The sequence below is a fragment of the Aythya marila genome (assembly GCF_965140915.1).
Source record: "Aythya marila genome assembly, chromosome: 3".
NCBI lineage: Eukaryota > Metazoa > Chordata > Aves > Anseriformes > Anatidae > Aythya > Aythya marila.
Genome location: NC_139044.1, coordinates 10,227,712 through 10,245,229, shown reverse-complemented (window position 1 = coordinate 10,245,229; position 17,518 = coordinate 10,227,712). Strand labels below are relative to the sequence as shown.

The 17,518-nt window shown below is 45.9% G+C and overlaps 1 protein-coding gene across 6 annotated transcripts in view; it reads left to right on the top strand.

Annotated features, from left to right (window-relative positions):
- The window catches only part of MEIS1 (Meis homeobox 1), a 195,529-nt gene extending 178,613 nt beyond the window's left edge, over positions 1–16,916 (top strand). For 3 of the 6 annotated variants that reach the window (XM_082756015.1, XM_082756014.1, XM_082756016.1), the window contains exons 10-12: positions 11,533–11,591; positions 12,841–12,930; positions 15,363–16,915. In XM_082756015.1, coding sequence (XP_082612141.1) covers positions 11,533–11,591; positions 12,841–12,930; positions 15,363–15,646 — 433 coding nt within the window. In that variant the 3' untranslated portion in view covers positions 15,647–16,915. Of the gene's footprint in view, positions 1–11,532; positions 11,592–12,840; positions 12,931–13,198; positions 13,295–15,362 lie in introns of all 6 variants that reach the window. The other 3 variants (XM_082756012.1, XM_082756013.1, XM_082756017.1) reach the window with 2 other exon arrangements.
- Positions 16,917–17,518: the final 602 nt, after the last annotated feature.

Here is a 17,518-nt window from a genome sequence, read left to right as displayed (position 1 = left end):
GCCGAGCTCCATTGCAGCCCCTTGAGGGGGTGACCAGACTCGGTTGGGGCTGGGCATTTAGTGCAGACATCAGCTTTGCTTAATTCCCTCGCCGAGGGTGAAACTCACCCCGAGCAAAAGGCCAGCACATGACCAGCGCGCCACTTTAGTCCCACTTAAGCACTATTTTTAGGGTGTAAGAGGGGGAGGAGGCCTGAAGGAGGGAGCACAGCAAAAGCAGGTGCCGGTCCTATATGCAGGGGTGGATTTTCACCCCCCACTGCCTACCAAATCGCAGGATACAATAAACAGGCAAGGCATTTGCTCTGCTGCATTGCAGAGCGTGCCACACACGGGGATCTTTAGTTAGAGGTGGGTAAAATACACGCTTGTTTTCAGATTTATCTATTACTGCTTTTGTTGCAGTAAACAGATTAAACGAGAAAAGGTCAAGATGCAATTTGAATCTGTGTAATAACATAACAAATACTTTTCTCAGTAATCAGATACAGTAAATGCAAGTACTTATTTACTTGTAAATGTTAAAACATTCACAAATTATCCTCTCAACTTCAGCAATGCAAAATTAATCAGAGACCGTCAGATTTTGGAAACTATTCTACTTTTCTTCTTTCTGTAATTCAAGAATATGTTTACAGATGCCATTTAAACACTGCTTCTTTAATGGGAATGCATACAAAGCCCAGAAGAATAGAAGTAAGAAAGAATCTATTTTCCAGGTTTAAAGAACACATACAGTTTGTTATTCTGAAGAAAAATAAGACATTAGGTGTTTGCAATGTGAAAATCATACCCTATACCTCCCCACCTCCCCCCAAAAACATACAAAACCCCAAGAAAAACGTTTAAAAAGTATCTTGCTGGGTGAATTGTTGTACCATTTGAGCAATTCGGAATATGTGCGGTAAATTAGCTGTTCTAAACATACCATGTGCTGGGCTTTTAAAGCAGATTTTTACATTTATGTTTTCACTAAGTCTTAGCTAATTGTTATGCCTTTCACCTTGAATGCCAATTGTAATAATAATATTACATCTGTAGTCTATTTCTCTGTTCTTAAATTACAGCAATCAGGAATACTCGCTAGGTAAAATACTGTATAGTTACTCATAAGAAAATATTGAAATCAGACGAAAAATGTTTAGCTTGCATATTGCCTTAGACAGCCCTGGAGAGCTGCCAGACAAGCAAGGTATTATTAGAAAAGCTGAGCAAATAGCTTGCAGGGGGAAGAGCTGTGGATTCAGAGCCATCAGGTACTGTCGTATCACCGGGTTTTAGAAGCACACTGGGTTTGTCAGTGTGTTTTGGTTCGGAAAAGCCATTTAAAAGTGTGATGCAGTGGTGTAAATACGCAGGGAGTTGTTTTAATGGGCAGGTTTAAGGAGCAGGGACACAGTTTGGGCACAAAAGGCATGTGTTCTTCCCAAGGGGCAGATGCTTGGAGGAGGGAGATAAAAAGAGTTTAGGGGGAAACGCTCCCCTTGTCATCCAGGACTTCAGCTCGAGCAGGGGAACAGCGCTCAGCCCAGGTCCCTGGGCTTGTTGCTCACTCCAGCCCTACAGCCTGCACCTGCCCCAGCTGGAAGGAGGCTTAAGCTGCCCCAAAACCATGGTCATGCTGTCCCAGAGAGCCAGGGGACCACGCATCCCCTGAGCGTTGACCTGATGGGCCCTCGGTCTGGGATGGGAAAAACCAGCGGATGAAATGCCATTTATTTCAGCAGCAGACATGGAGTCATTTTGCACGAGCTTAGTAATTAGCAGCAGCGTGAGCATTCAGTGAATAAAATAAATGGTGTTGGAAACAGTTGCAAGTGCATGGCAGCACAGATGCTTCTCGTGAGAGAGAGAGAAAGGTCAGTTCCCATGGCAGGGTGCTGCACGTTGCCAGCGCTGTTTACCTGCTGGCAGAGGAGCTGGAGGTGCTCGGTGCTTTAGGAGTTAACATGCAGCAAAACTCATATTTTCCCTTGGGCTTTCCATCCTCTGCCACGGTGGTTTTGTACCTGACAAACTTTTTAGTCGGTGCATTAATATTCTGTAACAAATGTGCTGTCAGGTGTCACGAAGATAAGATTAAAAGGCACTGTTCAAACATTCTCCGGTTGCTCTTTTCTCCACTCCTGCCCTGGCTTTGCAGGGCAGGATCAGGGTAGGGGTCAGAAGTCTTTGTTAGCTGCTTCTTAAAAGGCTGAAACTCAGGTGTGCACTGCCTGAAAACAAGAGTTGAGCCTGGCAAAACATCCAGGGCGCTATTGTATTGTGAAAGTGCTGCGTTGCAATCAAGGGGAGGGCTCCGTGCTGCCTTCTGTAAATAGGTCCCCGATAGGCAGGCTCGATATCCAAATAGGCAGCCTCGATATCCAAAAATAAATAAATAAATAAAAAATACGGAGAGAGGCAGAAAGAAGGGGAGAGTAATTGTTTGTCATTTCTTTGCAAGTCAGGTTTTGCTCTATTCTTGTCAAATCTATCTGAAGTGTGTTTACATATAGTTTGCCTTTCTGGTATTCTGTGCTTGCACAGACCTGATCTCCACCTATTTTGTGTCAACAGTTGCTGAGATTGGTGTGCAGCGATTAACCACGGCAAAGTGAAACGCCAGCACGCTGGGAAAGGTGCCCTCAGAGACCCTCTCTCTCACTTACATCATGAGCTAGCTTCAGGCTGCACCTGCATAAAACAAACCGCATTTTTGAGTGGTTAAAAAGTCAGCCTGAAATATTAAAAATGGGGCAAATGTTGCCTCCTCGTTGGATAAAACAATTTTCTCTTCTCAAAAATGAAACACAGCCAGAGGCTCGGGGAGAGGAAGTGCTTCGGAGGGTGTGCGTTTTGCCCTGTCTGCCCTTAAATGATGCAGGGTAAATGATGTATGGCCGGCTATACCAGCATTAGAGCTAACGAGGCTTCTGTGTTTTATTTCACTTTTTCAAAGAAAAGAAAAGAAACGGCAGCAGATGCTGCAGAAAAAAAAAAAAATATAATGTATTACTTCCCCAGTCCTCAACGAAATCTAGGTCATGTAACAGTTTCATGGGTTATTATTTGTTTTTCTGCCCAGGCACCGTAGTCCTTGTGGCTTTTTGGCTGATGATAAAGTGCGGTATCAATTGCTCCTTTTTTATTCAGGCTTATCCAAGAGATGTCCGACTCCTCCTAGGTTTATAAAGGTGGTTTATACTCCTTGTTTTATCCCGTCTGGGGGGCTGAGCTTTGTACATCCCACGGTCTTACAAATTCCTTTTATCTTTGACATTCCTCTGACCTCCCCGTGCGTGTTTTGTTTTCATTGCTTTCCGAGGATGTCTTTTCTCCTTCCCCGAATAAAATGCCATCATGAGGAGGATTATAAGTAAAATGAATTACTTCACTTAATGGGAAATTATGTTTAGGTAAAGTAGATTACCAAGTAGGTTATTAGTAGTGGTTGGACAACAACATTTTGACGTAGGATGGCTTGGGGCGGGGAGTTCATCCTCAAGAAGCGTGTTGTTGTTTTTCAGGTTGGCCATGATTCAGAGTTGTCTTCTGTGGTTTCAGCCCCAAAAAATATATATATATAAAAAAATATTTCAAACCAGTTCCGCAGGTGCCCACATCACAGAGCATACACCAACGCGCTCGTGTTTGTTGTCTCAGCCGCGGTGGGGAGGGCCCGACCACAGGAATCAGAGCTTCCCTCATCTGCCCCGAGCTGCTTTCTCAAGGTATAGGCCAGAGCGATGCCAAGGCCTATTCCACGTGCGAACCACGGGTCCCACGGAGAGGTTCAGTGTGTCTTCTCCTCTTCAGGGAGCTTTTGGGTTGGTGACCCTTTGGTTGCTTCTCCGTGCCTCACAGGCTGGGAGGAACTGGTGTGGGGTTGCTGCTTGGGCCTGGAGGAGCAGGCACGGCCTCCAGCCCTAAGGCCGTACCTGGGATACATCGGGGTGAACGGGGAGGAAAGGTGGCTGGATGAAGCTCCCAGCTGATGGATGAGAACCTTAGGCCTTGAAGGAGGTCCCGCTGTGTTTAGAGCCCTTGTGTGGCAGGAGCAAGCCCGGAGATCATGTGGGCACCACTCGCAAACATAACAGTGGCTTAAATAAGGGATGCTGTTGAATCAGCAGAGGAAAGGGAAATTGCAGAGGGAGAGGAGTGTTTGCAAAGCAATGGCAAGTTGTTTGCTGTCGGTTCTGGCCTGTTCCCAGGGAAATCCCTGCTGCCGAGTAGGACCCTGGCTGTTGGTTTGCAGCGATCTGCTGCTGGTGTGCACTGCCTGTGGTGTGTGCACCAGAGTTGGCCCTGCGTTACGGAGTCCGGTCGTGTGGGCTCTCCTGAAAGTTCAGATGGAAAACTGAGGTTCAGACCACCCTCCAGTGCACTGCATGGCACTGAGATTAACCACCCTTAGAGCCTGCAGTGGAAAAGGGACCACAAATTTTCCTGTGCCTGCACAGCATCCGTCCTTGCACGGAGTGAGTGTTTTTGGGGGAAGCAAGATTTTGGCTGACAGTGTGTCGCGTACCCAGTTGCAGCGCTGTGCTGGGCCAACACTGTCCCGGGCATGAGTTAGAGCAGCTTTAGCAGTGCTCTGCTAGATGAATCCTTGCCATATTCCTTAAAGGCTAATTGTGGCACACGGAGATCAACAGAGTACAGCTGCACTGGGATTTGGGAGTAGGGAAGAGACAGGAGGTCAGCTCTGCTGGCACTTTGCCATTTAAAGATTTCCCCTTACATCATCTGGCTGCTGAGGGCGAGTTTACATCTGCTTTGCACCACGAGGGAATTGCGGTGTCAGGGAATGAGCTTTGCTGCGGGCCCCCCCAGCGCAGCCGAGGCCGGCAGCGCTGCATCTGCTGGGGCTCCATGGCACCGGCGGGGAGAAGCATGGAAGCTGGACCCGGCTCGTCACCGGAGAGTTTTCATCTCGGCAGGGCTTTTTTATTTGAAGGCAGAATGGCATTTGTGGACAGGAGGAGGAGAAAGAGGAGAGCAGAGCGGAAAGGCCAGCGGCAGCCTGGGCTTTGGAGCGCTCGGCTGTGATGTGGGAGGCCCTGGAGATGGGCAGAGCAGGGAGGTGCAGCTCCAGGGAGCCCTACCCCGGGCACATTGGCTCTTCACCCATCCCTAGCGAGTCCCTCCCTTGTTTTGCATTCAGAACTAACTAAAGAAATACAAATAAGCTTTAGCTCCATCCTGCTGGGGAACAGGAACAATTTTGCAAGACAGGAAGAGCGTTTCCTGCCCAGCTTTCTTCTAGAAAGACTGATCCAGCAGCCGCCAGCCCTATGTGGAGATGGGGTTAGGGGAACGTTTGGGCCGAGGGGAGAGCAGGGCCAGGAGCTCAAGGATGTGCCTTGATGGAAAGCCATTAGCCATCCCTTTTGCATGGGGAGCACGAGCCACCGCTGGGCTCACTGCTGCCCTGAGGTGGTCACCAGAGCTGCATGGTGCCCCACAGGGCTGGTGGCAGGGCACCCTCGCCTTGTGGCTCCCCGGAGCCCAACCTGCTTGTCTGGAGGCAGGATGTGTCCCACGGTGGTTTGAGAAGAAACCAGGGTGTGCGGCAGGAGGGGAAGGGATTTTAAAGGATTTGGAGGACATCAAGCACGGGATGCAGCCAAGGGCAGAGCTGGCACATTGGGCTGGCTGAATGTAGGGCATAGCCAGCCCTCGTACAAGAAGCACATACCTGATCCCATCTCCCTGCTTTCTATTTTTGCACTTGATATGCTCGGTACATTAGCAGGGCTGGCTTGCGAGAGATTCAATAGCACTCTCCTGCTTTAAAGCAACTTTTCTGAATGCACAACATGAATACATCGGTGGGGTCACATAGTAATGCTTGAAGTCAGAAGCTATTTTTAAAACTAAATTGCAGAACCACACGTGGCTTTCATTAGTGCTTTACATCAAATTTGTCAGCTAATTAGTGGTTTTTCATCACTCGTTTTGCATAGTATTTTATTTGTTCGCTCTTCAATATTGTCTTGCGACACCCCCAGCCCTATATGCAGGCGCTGGGGCTGGTGCTGCCAGCAGAGGAGGGAGGAAGAGGAGAGCTTTCAGGAGACCTTCCTGCTCCTCCTGATGGATAGACCCGCTGCCTTTGGAGTCAACTCTACTATTACGTCTCTGGAGTGGGTGGTTAGCAGCCCATGTACTCTCTTCCCTCCCTACCTCCATTTAGTGTTGTAAATGATGTATTGCAGTCCTGAACTGTCTTCATTTCAGAGGAGGAGGAGGAGGAGGAGAAACCAAGAAAAGTTGCCAAACATGACTTCATAAGGTCTGACTTTAAATTGAACAAAGTTTCTTGAGTGTCTTGGATTCTTTTTTTTTTTTTTCTTAACAAATAAAGGGAGTACAGAGAGCATGGATTGCTAATGACTGGTAGTTATGGGTCATTAAGCTCACTAACTGACTTCAGGATCAAAACTTTCTAATAACGGCAGTAAGCACTCTTAACATTTATTTCTCATTTTAGGAATGGGGAGATGTGATTACCATTCAAAAGTCTGCAGTTATTTTTTCTGTTCATAATTACAGAGGGAGCTTTTTATTTTTAAGGCTGTTTTTAAACATTTGAAAGTATTCTGTGAAATCATTTCTGTTTTTTTTTTTTTTTTTTTTTTCCTTTAACTGATTACTTAAAAAAATCTCTGGAAAACAAATACCCAAGGAAAAAAAAAAAAGAAAATACATTAAAGTAAGGAATAATGCAGTTACTGGAGTGTAATAATCCCAGTTTATAGCACACTTCCATTTAAATTGTTTTTATTAGAGATAAACCTGTTAAGCATTGAGGAATTAAGTGCTGAATAGAGAAAGTTGTTTCATTGGGGTATAAATGAAGGATCCCGGTATGTAAAAAAGACCATGGCTGGTTTTACAAGTGAATTATTTGTGAGATTGAAGGTCTTCGATTCTTTCGGCATCTCTTATAAAAATGTTGATTTGCTTGTTGTTAAGAGGGATGCTGTTTTTTGTTTTTTTCAGAGGGATGAGACGTTTTAGTAATGGTGTTTGTAGGTATTATGGGCTTTCCTGAAGTCTTTAAACCTGGTTTGTTAGAAGGAGCTCGAAGATAAAATGAGGCAGAGGGATTTGGGGGAACTTGTTGGCATTGTTGCTGATCCACAGACTCCTGGCTTGCAGTCGCACCCAGTGTGTTGGGACAATATTGACAAGGAGCAGCCTGCAATTCCAGGTATCAGAAGTCAGTCCTGGTGTGAAGCTGTCCTCATCCTTCAGGGCTGGGGGAAAGGAAAATACAGCATAGCACTGAGTCTCAGCATCGGCTTTCAGACAGCTCGCGCTGGGAAATTTAATTCAAACACTGCAAATTGGAAGCCCCCACAATCACTATGTCAATTCCTGAGCAAGAGTAACTTTGGAAATTCATGACAGCGAAGGAAGGCCTTGTTTTATTCACTAAACAGAACTGAAATACAAGGGGAAGGGAGAAAGAACAGATCTATGCAGAAAATGTCACCGGGGCTGTAACCTGAGCCCTGCGAGCTGCGCCTTTCGGAGGGTTTTGTGACCCTACAAAAATACCCGCTCTCTGGCTGCTATTATTGTAGGCAATTTCCAAATAAAATAGTCTTTTGTCATCACCAGCCATGCCGCCCCTCGCTGAGAAGAAACAAAACTTGTGCGTCGCGACGAGGGCGGCCAAGCTGAAGGTCAGAGTGCAGCGGCGGATCGCGGCATCGCGGGTCCGGGGCTGGCTCTCACCCGTGGGACCAGTGACAGAGACTGCCGGTGACCTCTGGGGACAGACCCAGGGCACGAGAGCTAAGAGAAAACATCCTAGAAAAGTGCAAACGGCACAAAAGAGGGTTTCCTGCATCTTCACTTGGGGGTTAGGCAGGTGGAAGAGCTCCTTCTTGCTCGCTTGTCGGGACGCGGTGGAAGGCATGATCTCACGTTCCCAAAAGGGCAAGGAAAAGTTAACTTTAAAAATAATAATAAATACCATCATCTTTAAACTTCTGTGTTTGCCCAACTGTTCAAAGGGTTCCTCCATGTCAGATCCTCCCCCTTGCAAAAAAAGAAAAAAACAAAACAAAACAAAACACAAAGCAAGCCAAAGCATAAGAGCAAGTTGGGAGTATGTGGTTTTGCAGAGTTCGCTGGGAGATGGGTACAAGTTGTCGTTCTCTTTGTGCCACTATTGATTCTGCTCTTTGGGGAGAAAATAAACAAAAACCAACAAGCACTCCCACATCAGAGTGCATAGAGCAGTGGCGTGGGGGAAGCACACCCTTCATGCAGCCTTTGGGCCTGTGTGAATCTTTACTCACCCGAGTAAGAGTGTGCTGGGGTTTTAATCGTGACCTTAAATTTTATGCTTAGTTGTATTTTGAGAAGACTGCGTATGAGTAGCTCTTAATATGTGAATGCTTTTTTTAGGTCCTGATTCCTCTGAACTTTTAAAAATTAGAGTGAATCAGGGTTTCTTTCCCTTAAGATAGGTGAATGTGAACGTAGAGGAAAAGGGGCAGTGAGAGTTTTCCTCTTAGCTTTTCTGTTCCGCTGGTTTTGCTGATGTTACATCAACACAGCACTTTGGAAATTCAAAGAGCAATCAAAACGACCCTTCTAACAAAGAAAGCAACAGAGAGTACGAAGAAATTGTCCCCATGCCCGTGGATTTCTGCAGCCACAGCTAACTCACAGTTTTGCTTGCAAAGAGTTCTCGGATGTGATTTATAAATGTAACGGCACTGCGTTGTGTTGTCTCAAGGCAAGACACATTAATAGTTTTAATCTGATGGCTTCTTATGAATTCCAGGTTTGGGATGCAGGAAGAAACTTGAAAGTGAATACTTTTTTTTTTTTTTTTTTAATGCATAGTAGTTTGGAGTCTACTATAATGCAAAGTAAAGCGTTCTGTTACAAAGGCAGGGAGGATGGGACAGAAGGTTAAAGGGCATCCTGGAAACAAACAGCTGGACCAGTTTATTTAAACAGATACAAGGATGGGGAGCTGACCTCGGTTTGACTTCTAGTGGGAGGAGCAAGAATGTCATTTTATTACTTTGCCCAGAAGGAAAATGTTCTTGCGTCTGAATTCACCCTGAAGACATCCAAACACGGGGCTGGTTTGCAGATCAGCTACTTATAAAAAATACTTATAGGAATGCGTAGGAAGAAGCTAACTATTAAGTACCTGTGTGTAAAACGTTCTTAAAGCAGACGTCCTAAGTGATAATATGGGGCAAACAGGTGAAAAGAGGTTTTACTGCAGCCACATCTTTGGATGATTATTGGCAAATTCCAGCTGCATGGTTTATTGGAAGGAGAACCTCATTCTTCCCGAAAGCACTTGGAGGGGAAGGTTGTGATGTTTGTGTGGCTGCTCAGGGTTTCTTTTGGGTTTGGGGGAAAGCTTTTGGCAAATGAAGGTTTCAGTGAGCAGCCCCAAACCCACCCCAGTAAGAGGGCCAGGGAACGGGGCATTCGGGGGAAGGAGCGAGCACAGCGAGTGCCTGCCAGGCGTGCGAAAAGAAATGGCTGGGGTACCAGGGTTTTGTGTTGTTGTTTTACTTGGGAGAGTTACTGTGAAAATTGCTTTCTGCAAATGCAGATTACAGATATTAAACAATTTTCTAATTGGTCATGGCGCTAAGGCAGCTAATGGGGGAAAAAAGCAGATTTTTTTAATTGCTTATTTCACATGGTGTTTGTGCTACACCTGTGCTTATAATGAGAAAGGAGAATTAGTCTAACCTTCTGCTCACATGATTCTAATTTTCATGGTTTGTACAAGATAATGATAAACTGATTTGCAACACCGTTCGCCGAGTTGAAGGGTGTTTTTTTGTTACTGGGAGTGTGTACAAAAATTGATACAATACTGTTGCTGACAAAACATGACCTAGTTCAGGTGTAAGGTTTCCAGCACGGCGCCTGGAATTTGTGCCTTTGTGTGGTGGAACATTTTGAGCCCGTTTGGTCGAGACAGCCTTGATTAGGGCCCAACATCTTGATTAATTTTTGCAGGAGCTTTTGCATAATGGGAAGCAGCCAGGAAGGGGAGATAGGAGGAACCCCAAATTGCCCCTGCTGGTCTTTGATGACGGCAAAACAAACAGCCCCGTGCGGTGTTTTGTGATGGTTATCCTGGCCGGTGTCAGGGAAGGGGTGGGCACCGCGGTTCCTTTGGGAGCGTCCCGGTGGCTTTATCTCTGCTGTAGGAGAGCTCTTGCTAAGCCACAGCAAGGAAAGGCAACAAAACCAAGCTCCAAGTATCCCTTTGTGTACTTTAGCACTACGTTTTGCAAAGCGTAGTGTGGTTTTACCCATGCTCACGCTTCTTCCTTTCCTAGTAAATATTGAGGAATACATGTTTTTGTTATTATTTCTCTCTTTCAAAGAATGTAAAGTCTGGTTAAGAGGCTTTGCCATAGCGTAATTAAATCTCGATGGAGATTTTTTCCAAATGGTTTTTAACTAAGCTTGCTGATTAGCAAAACCACAAGAGAAGTTCTTCTAGCACTGCTGGGACAGGTTTCCAGCCATGCTTTTGAGACTCCTGATTTCTGTGCCACCAGGACTACACACTGAGGAGACTGGGGGCACTTGTGATCTTTCCCCTCATTCTGTTTTGCTCCAATTTTTTTTTTTTGAGTATTCCTTCCCCAAATAGGCATTACAAGACCCAGGCGAAGAGCTAAAAAAAAAACACCATAAGAAGTACAGTTGCAGAGGACTGTTTTTAAAACCGACCGTACCTTTTTTATTTCCAAAGATCTGCTTTTCATTGTTCGTGGGGAATTTTCAGTAGTCCAGTAATTACAGTTTAACAAGATGTTTGCTGTAAATGGTCAGGCCTAGCTGGAGAAAACAGGATTATAAATTCAATTACTGTAAAGCTATGACCTCGCCTTGACCCCTCCGACTTTGCATAAAGAGAGGAGGGGGGGGGTAAAAACCCACCAAGAAATGGCTACAAGGAATGCAGGGCTCTGAAGTCCCCAGCAGTGTGACTTAGTGGTGATAAAACTCCAGACGTTCCCTCATTTGATGGTATTCTGCCATCACAGTTCATTATCTTAATAGTGGGCATTAAAAGAGAATTAGGTTTGCAAGAGGTAGGGGAAGGTTTTGATAAAAAAAAAAAAAAAAAAAAAAAAAAAAAAAAAAAGGTGGAAAAAGGAGGAGGACATAAGACAGAAATGTCACTAATTAGGGGGAGGTAGCAGATGCCCTTACGAGCATCCCTCTGTCGCCACCCGGTTTTTGTGCTCCGCTCTGAATTGCGAAGAGTGTTGCTGGTATTGTTTCCTGAAAACTCCGCTAATTCCCCCATGAAAAGATGAAATGGAAGTGTCCGACTGTGGTAAAAGCAGGCAAACATAAATCAGCTCGGAAACCCCAAGCCTGTACTCTCGGAGGTCACCAGGGGTTGCGGGGTTGGCTGTGTCTGAAGCTGCGCACAGCCCAGTTGCGAGCCCCGCGTTGGGGCACGGGCTCGGGGACGGCTGGAAGTCGCCCCCTCCGTAACCGTTTGCTTCCCTCTTTTTGTTGCAGGTTTATTAATGCTAGAAGAAGAATAGTTCAGCCCATGATAGACCAGTCCAATCGAGCAGGCAAGTCCCCAGTAGTAACCGTATTCGAGTCACGCAGGCAAAAACCATCCTCGAGCCATTCACCGGGAGGTCCATTACCTGGTAAATAAATGAGAAATGAATGCTGGGAGCGATTGACAATTAAAATAAAACCAGCTTTGTCTCATTGCAAAGCTGATAGTTTTAACACGATGAAAATATTTTGGGAAAAATAAAATGAAATTCAAAGAAGAAACTCCCAATTATCCGCTCCATGACCGGACTTTCTGAGCACATTCGGAATTAATGTTGTTCTTTTTTTTTTTGCATTTGTTTTGAGTTTTCCTCCCCAGCTCTTGCTGCTCCTGTGACCACTCCCTGGTGCATGGCTTGGTGTGGAATTGCTGTAAACTTTATTACCTGTCAAAAGGGCAAAGGGGTCAGAATCGCTTGTGGGACTCAGTAAAGTTCAAAGACATTCAATGAGGTAGAGCTTTATGTGCTTTAATAACCCAAGGCAGCTCACTTCTGAAGGCAGCTTTTAATGTACAGTTAAAACCTACGGTTCAGGTAGCGGGACTCGGGTACGGTCCTTTTGTCTCTCGTCTCTTCCTTTCGGTATCTGCCTTTTGGGATCCCAGAGTGGTTGGGTTTTCCCTTGGGGGGATTTATTTTTTAACCCAAAGTTTTGACGTGCCAGTCCTGCCTGGGATCTCGGCTCGCAGCTCCGTGTGGGTATTTGCCATTACCCGGGGTCCGTTTGGTTTTCTCAGCCTCCCTGCCCAGCTATCCGCGTCCGTCGCTGTCAAAGACGCCTTTGGGCGACGTGCTCTCTCCGAGCACATTTGATTATTTTGCCATTAGAGGTAAATCTCTGGCACGGACGTGTTCAGGTCCTGCTCTTGTAAAAGCACACGGGCGTAATTTAACACACTGGGATTTCAGTGTGACTATTCTGGCCATAAAATCCGGCTCCTATGCAGGTCTTGGCATTGACGTCAGCAGCGGCAGCAGCTGGAGCGGGGGCTCATCGCGGCCCGATATTTCTGATGGCCAACTTCATTTATTTCCAAACTCACGGGAGGAAATTAAGCCCAAACTGCGCGAGCTTGTTAGTGCAGCCGCCTGATTCGAACCGTAGATGGTTTTTTCCTCCGTTCTGAGTCCCTACTGGCAGTCATCCTTGGGGTCCTTAGGCATGGGGCAAGGAATATGTGCGGCCGCGAGGCAACATGAACCCTTTTGAGCGTTGTTAAAAAAAAAAAAAAACAAACCCTCTGCGCTTTTCCAGTAAGTCAAGGCACACCCTACAACCCCGACGGGCAGCCGATGGGAGGCTTCGTGATGGACGGCCAGCAGCACATGGGCATCCGAGCGCCAGGTAAGCCCCGGGGTAGTGTTGGGCATGGATGGGCGACCGCTGCCACCGCGCCGCCGTCCTCCACCCTCGTCTCAGCTGCCTCCTCGCCTCGCCTCGCCTCGCCTGTCTTCTGCTCGCCTTCAGCACCGTCGAGGGAGAGCGGGGAGCTTCTCCCTCGCAATTGCTCCTCGCCCCTGCGGAAGGCTGCGGTGTGGAAAGGGGGCTTTCGGCACTATCTGTTGACTTTGCTCATTCTCTGGCATCTTCTCGGATTTTTATCTCCCTCTAGGACCTATGAGTGGAATGGGCATGAATATGGGCATGGAGGGGCAGTGGCACTACATGTAACCTTCACCTAGGTACCCAATGGCAAAGCCAGGGGGAAGTAAGTACAAATGGGGTCTTTGTTCTCACTTTGTTCCAGGGATATTTTTTTTTCTCCGTGCATTTCCCAACGTTCTCCCTGCCCATAGCTTCATGCTTGTTCATTCCTCTCCGTCCCGCGCCTGGGCTCCTTCGGTTCCTTTTCCCTTCCCTCTGGCTCAAGCCAAGCTTGCCGGGCCGCGCAGCCCCTGCGTGTGCTGTCCGCGGGTGCCGCGGCGCGATGCTATTATACAGCACTGACCACATGACGAAACGAGCAGCAGCCGGGAGGTGGGGGAGCCCGTCGCCAAGGCAACAGACTGATTTGCAAAATGTAAGCAGTCTGCAGCAGTGCAGGGAGAGGAAAGAGCATGTCCCCAAAGTGTCATAAATCTGTCTAACCGCAGTTGATGCATGAGTTACATTTCTACGCTAACCTGCGAGACACCAAAAAGCCAAACAGAGACTTCTTTTAGGTAAAATAAACAGCAGCTTCACTTAGGGCGAGTTACGTTTTGGAAGGCGATCAACGAAACTTTGATTTTTTTTCAAGTTTATTTCTCTTTGTCTGTCCATCATAATGGGATTACGTGTGGCAAAGGAAAAAGAGAGAATACAAAATAGAGGTGTGCACAGCAGGCTATGGAGCTTAGCCCAGGCTAATTGACTATATCCAAATTAAGTATGCCATCACTTGCAGTGTGACAAATGGATTTGACTTATTCAGTATACAAAAATAGAGATCATTAATGCAATCTTCAGTGGCAGGCCTCGTGAAGAAAGCCTAGAAAAACTGTCCCAGATTTTTTTTTTTTGGCTCTTGTCTTTTTATAGGGGAAAAGACATACACATTTTTTTTTTTTTTAAAGTAAAGCAGTTTGAAACACCGAGGCACCGATACCATGTTTAAATGATGCACGATTCTGTTTCTCTTGCTTTGTTTCTGGAGTTAAAAGCAGTTATTTGGGCATCTTTGTCGTGCCTCTGCTTATATTAAGGGAGCGTTTGAAGTTACCAAGGCCAAGTGTGTTTCGGAGTTGTCTTCTCTGGGCGCGAGTCAAAAATAAGTTTCAACAATTAGCTGTGAAAACATTCCACCGAGCTTGGGAATGCAACAGCCTTATTACCTCATCATGGAAATTTCTAGCTTAGTTAATTTAAATATTGTTTCTTAGTTTCTGGGTCAATTAAATTTAAATGATGTATTTTATGCTTCGTGACCAATTAAATTAATAGGTTATTACAAAAAATATTATCATCTTTTTTGATTAAAGAGCTGTGAGTACAGTATATTTTATAAGCAATTTTCATTAGTTCAAAAATGTTCCTTTAGGCTAGATTAAGCAGCTATTCATTGCTAGAGCCTTGAGACCTGATTCCAAGGTGTTCAGAGCATTCACGGCGCACTATTACTTAGAACTAAAGCCAATTGAACCTACTTAGCAATAGCGTATGCCTTTCACCCTTGATGATTATGGAGCTTATAGCTCTCCGAAACAATACACCTGTCAGTTCCCATCAGCTATAGCAATCCAAGCAGAAGGCAGAGGCCCACGGAAAGCAGGAGGTTTTATTGTTTTAGGTCCAATTTTTCTTATTGTTCTCCCAACCACTGAAAGGTTGACTGAGTTGCGCGTCTGATTTTTTCAGACAGAAGTGATCGCAGGGAAAGAATTAATTGATAACTGCCATTGATTTTCTTTTTCCACGTGTTTAAAAATACAGGTTTGATTTAACAATCGTCCTTAGTAATCCTATCAATTTCAGCTTCATATGAGGCCTTTGTTCAGCAACGTATGCGCTCGCTGTACGGCCCGTCTCTTACTGGCGAGAACTCTTGGGACAGATTCGGAGTAGCGGGGCTCGAGCGCCAAGCAGATAGCTGCTGATAAGGGCTCCCCCTTGCCAGGCCAGGGCTGCTGCCACTTAGTGCCACCGCCCCGGGTGACATCAGCCATCAGCAGGCCGGCTCTGCCCCCAGCACGATTTCGGATGGGAAGCATCTCCGTGGCACGTGGAGCACAAAGCGCCCACCGCCCCACGCGGAAGCCGTCCCCCCGCCACTCACCCCCGCCTCTTTCTCTCCGCAGGGCTGCAAAGTATGCCAGGGGATTATGTGTCTCGGGGTAGTCCAATGGGTATGAACATGGGACAGCCAAGCTATACCCCGCCCCAGATGCCCCCCCATCCTGCTCAGCTGCGTCATGGCCCCCCCATGCATACCTACATTCCTGGACACCCTCACCACCCAGCGATGATGATGCATGGAGGACCACCCCACCCTGGAATGCCCATGTCAGCATCAAGCCCCACAATGCTTCATACCGGCGAGCCGGCAGTGAGTGGACAAGTGATGGACATTCATGCTCAGTAGCTTAAGGGAATCCGCGTTGTCTGCAGCGGCGGTAGATTTCAAACATTGTCTTTCTGCAATGACTATGGAGTTCCGTTCTTGGCGTCGACTTTGGACCAAGGGACGTTCCTATTCTTCACAGGGACCCTGACAAGCAGGAAAACACCAACTGAAGTCAACTTCTGGGGACAAGCTAAATACCTATATAAGACATTAAGAGAACAAAGAGTGAAATATTGTAAAATGCTATTATACTGTTATCCATATTACGTTGTTTCTTATAGATTTTTTAAAAAAAATGTGAAATTTTTCCACACTATGTGTGTTGTTTCCATAGCTCTTCACTTCCTCCAGAAGCCTCCTTACATTGAAAAGAAGCCTTACACTTATCCTGCAAATGACAGAAAGGGCTTATTTGCAGGATTTTTAGAGCATTAAAATAACTATGTCAGGCAGAAGAATCTTTCTTCTATCCTAGGATTTCAGCCATGCACACTCTCTCTCTCTCCTCTCCTCCTCCTCCTCTCTCTCTCCCCCTTTCTCTCCCTTTCTCTCTGTCTCTCTCTCTCTCCCTTTCTCTCAGTCTCTCTCTCTTTCTAGCCTGGGGCGTGAATTTGCATGTCTAATTCATTTACTCACCATATTTGAATTGGCCTGAACAGATGTAAATCGGGAAGGATGGGAAAAACTGCAGTCATCAACAATGATTAATCAGCTGTTGCAGGCAGTGTCTTAAGGAGACTGGTAGGAGGAAGCATGGAAACGGAAAGGCAGTGTATTTGAAGCCTAATTGTCACATCAGAGCATCATTGTCCCCATGCAGCAACCACCACCTTGTACATCACTTCCTGTTTTATGCAGCTCGAAACATGGACTGAAGATTTATTTTTAATATGTTGACTTTCTTTCTGGGCAAAACATCAGTCGTGTGCATTTTTCCATAGTCCCATCATGGAGCATTTATGTATACATTGTAAATAAATTTTGTGCAAAAAGGACTGGAAAAATGATCTGTATTATTGCAATTTTTTGTAAAAGTAGCAGTTTGGTATGAGTTGGCATGCATACAGATTTACTAAGTGGGATAAGCTAATTATACTTTTGTTGTGGTTAAACAAATGCTTGTTGATAGCCTTTTTCTATCAAGAAACCAAGGAGCTAATTATTATTAATAATAATCATTGCACACTGAGTCTTAGAGTTTCTGATTGAAACAGTTTGGATTGTATAATAACTCAAAGCCCAGTTGTAGTAGTTTGAGTGCAGTAATGAAATCTGAATCTAAAATAAAAACAAATTATTTTTTGTCATGGTGACTCCACTGCTTGCAAAATTTGTTTCCTGCCCCACTTCAGTATTTGTAGCGATTCCCTCCCAAATTGTGAGCCAGGCAGCTACAAAACTCATCTAGCTCCAGAGATGTACCTATAATTTGCTATTTAAATATCAGCTTCATATTTAAATAATGTAAAAGCTACGCTGCGTAAGGACACTCTGAACTTGCACTGTAAACTGTCAGGATGGTAACTGTTGCCTGTTAATAAATGTAATGCCGTAGGGCATTAGCTCTCCTCAGCATATTGGGCAGAAATTTGTAAATAGTATTACCCCCCTCCAAATAATAATAACAATAATAATAATTTGCAGTTCTAACACGCAGTTTTAAATACTCCAGCCATCATTCCATCTCTTGCTGGATCTGAGCGTACTGAGGAAGGGAGGAAAACAAAACTTTGGAACCCTTGGCCAGGCAGTGCCTGTTTGTGAGCGAGCGCAGTGCTGTCACCAGGGGCTGGGGGCTGCTGGCCCCTGCTTCCACCCAGCCTGCAGCCAGCAGGGTGGTGGGGCTGCCCGAGCCCGGCTTTCCTTCAAAATAGGGTCATAGCTCCTAAA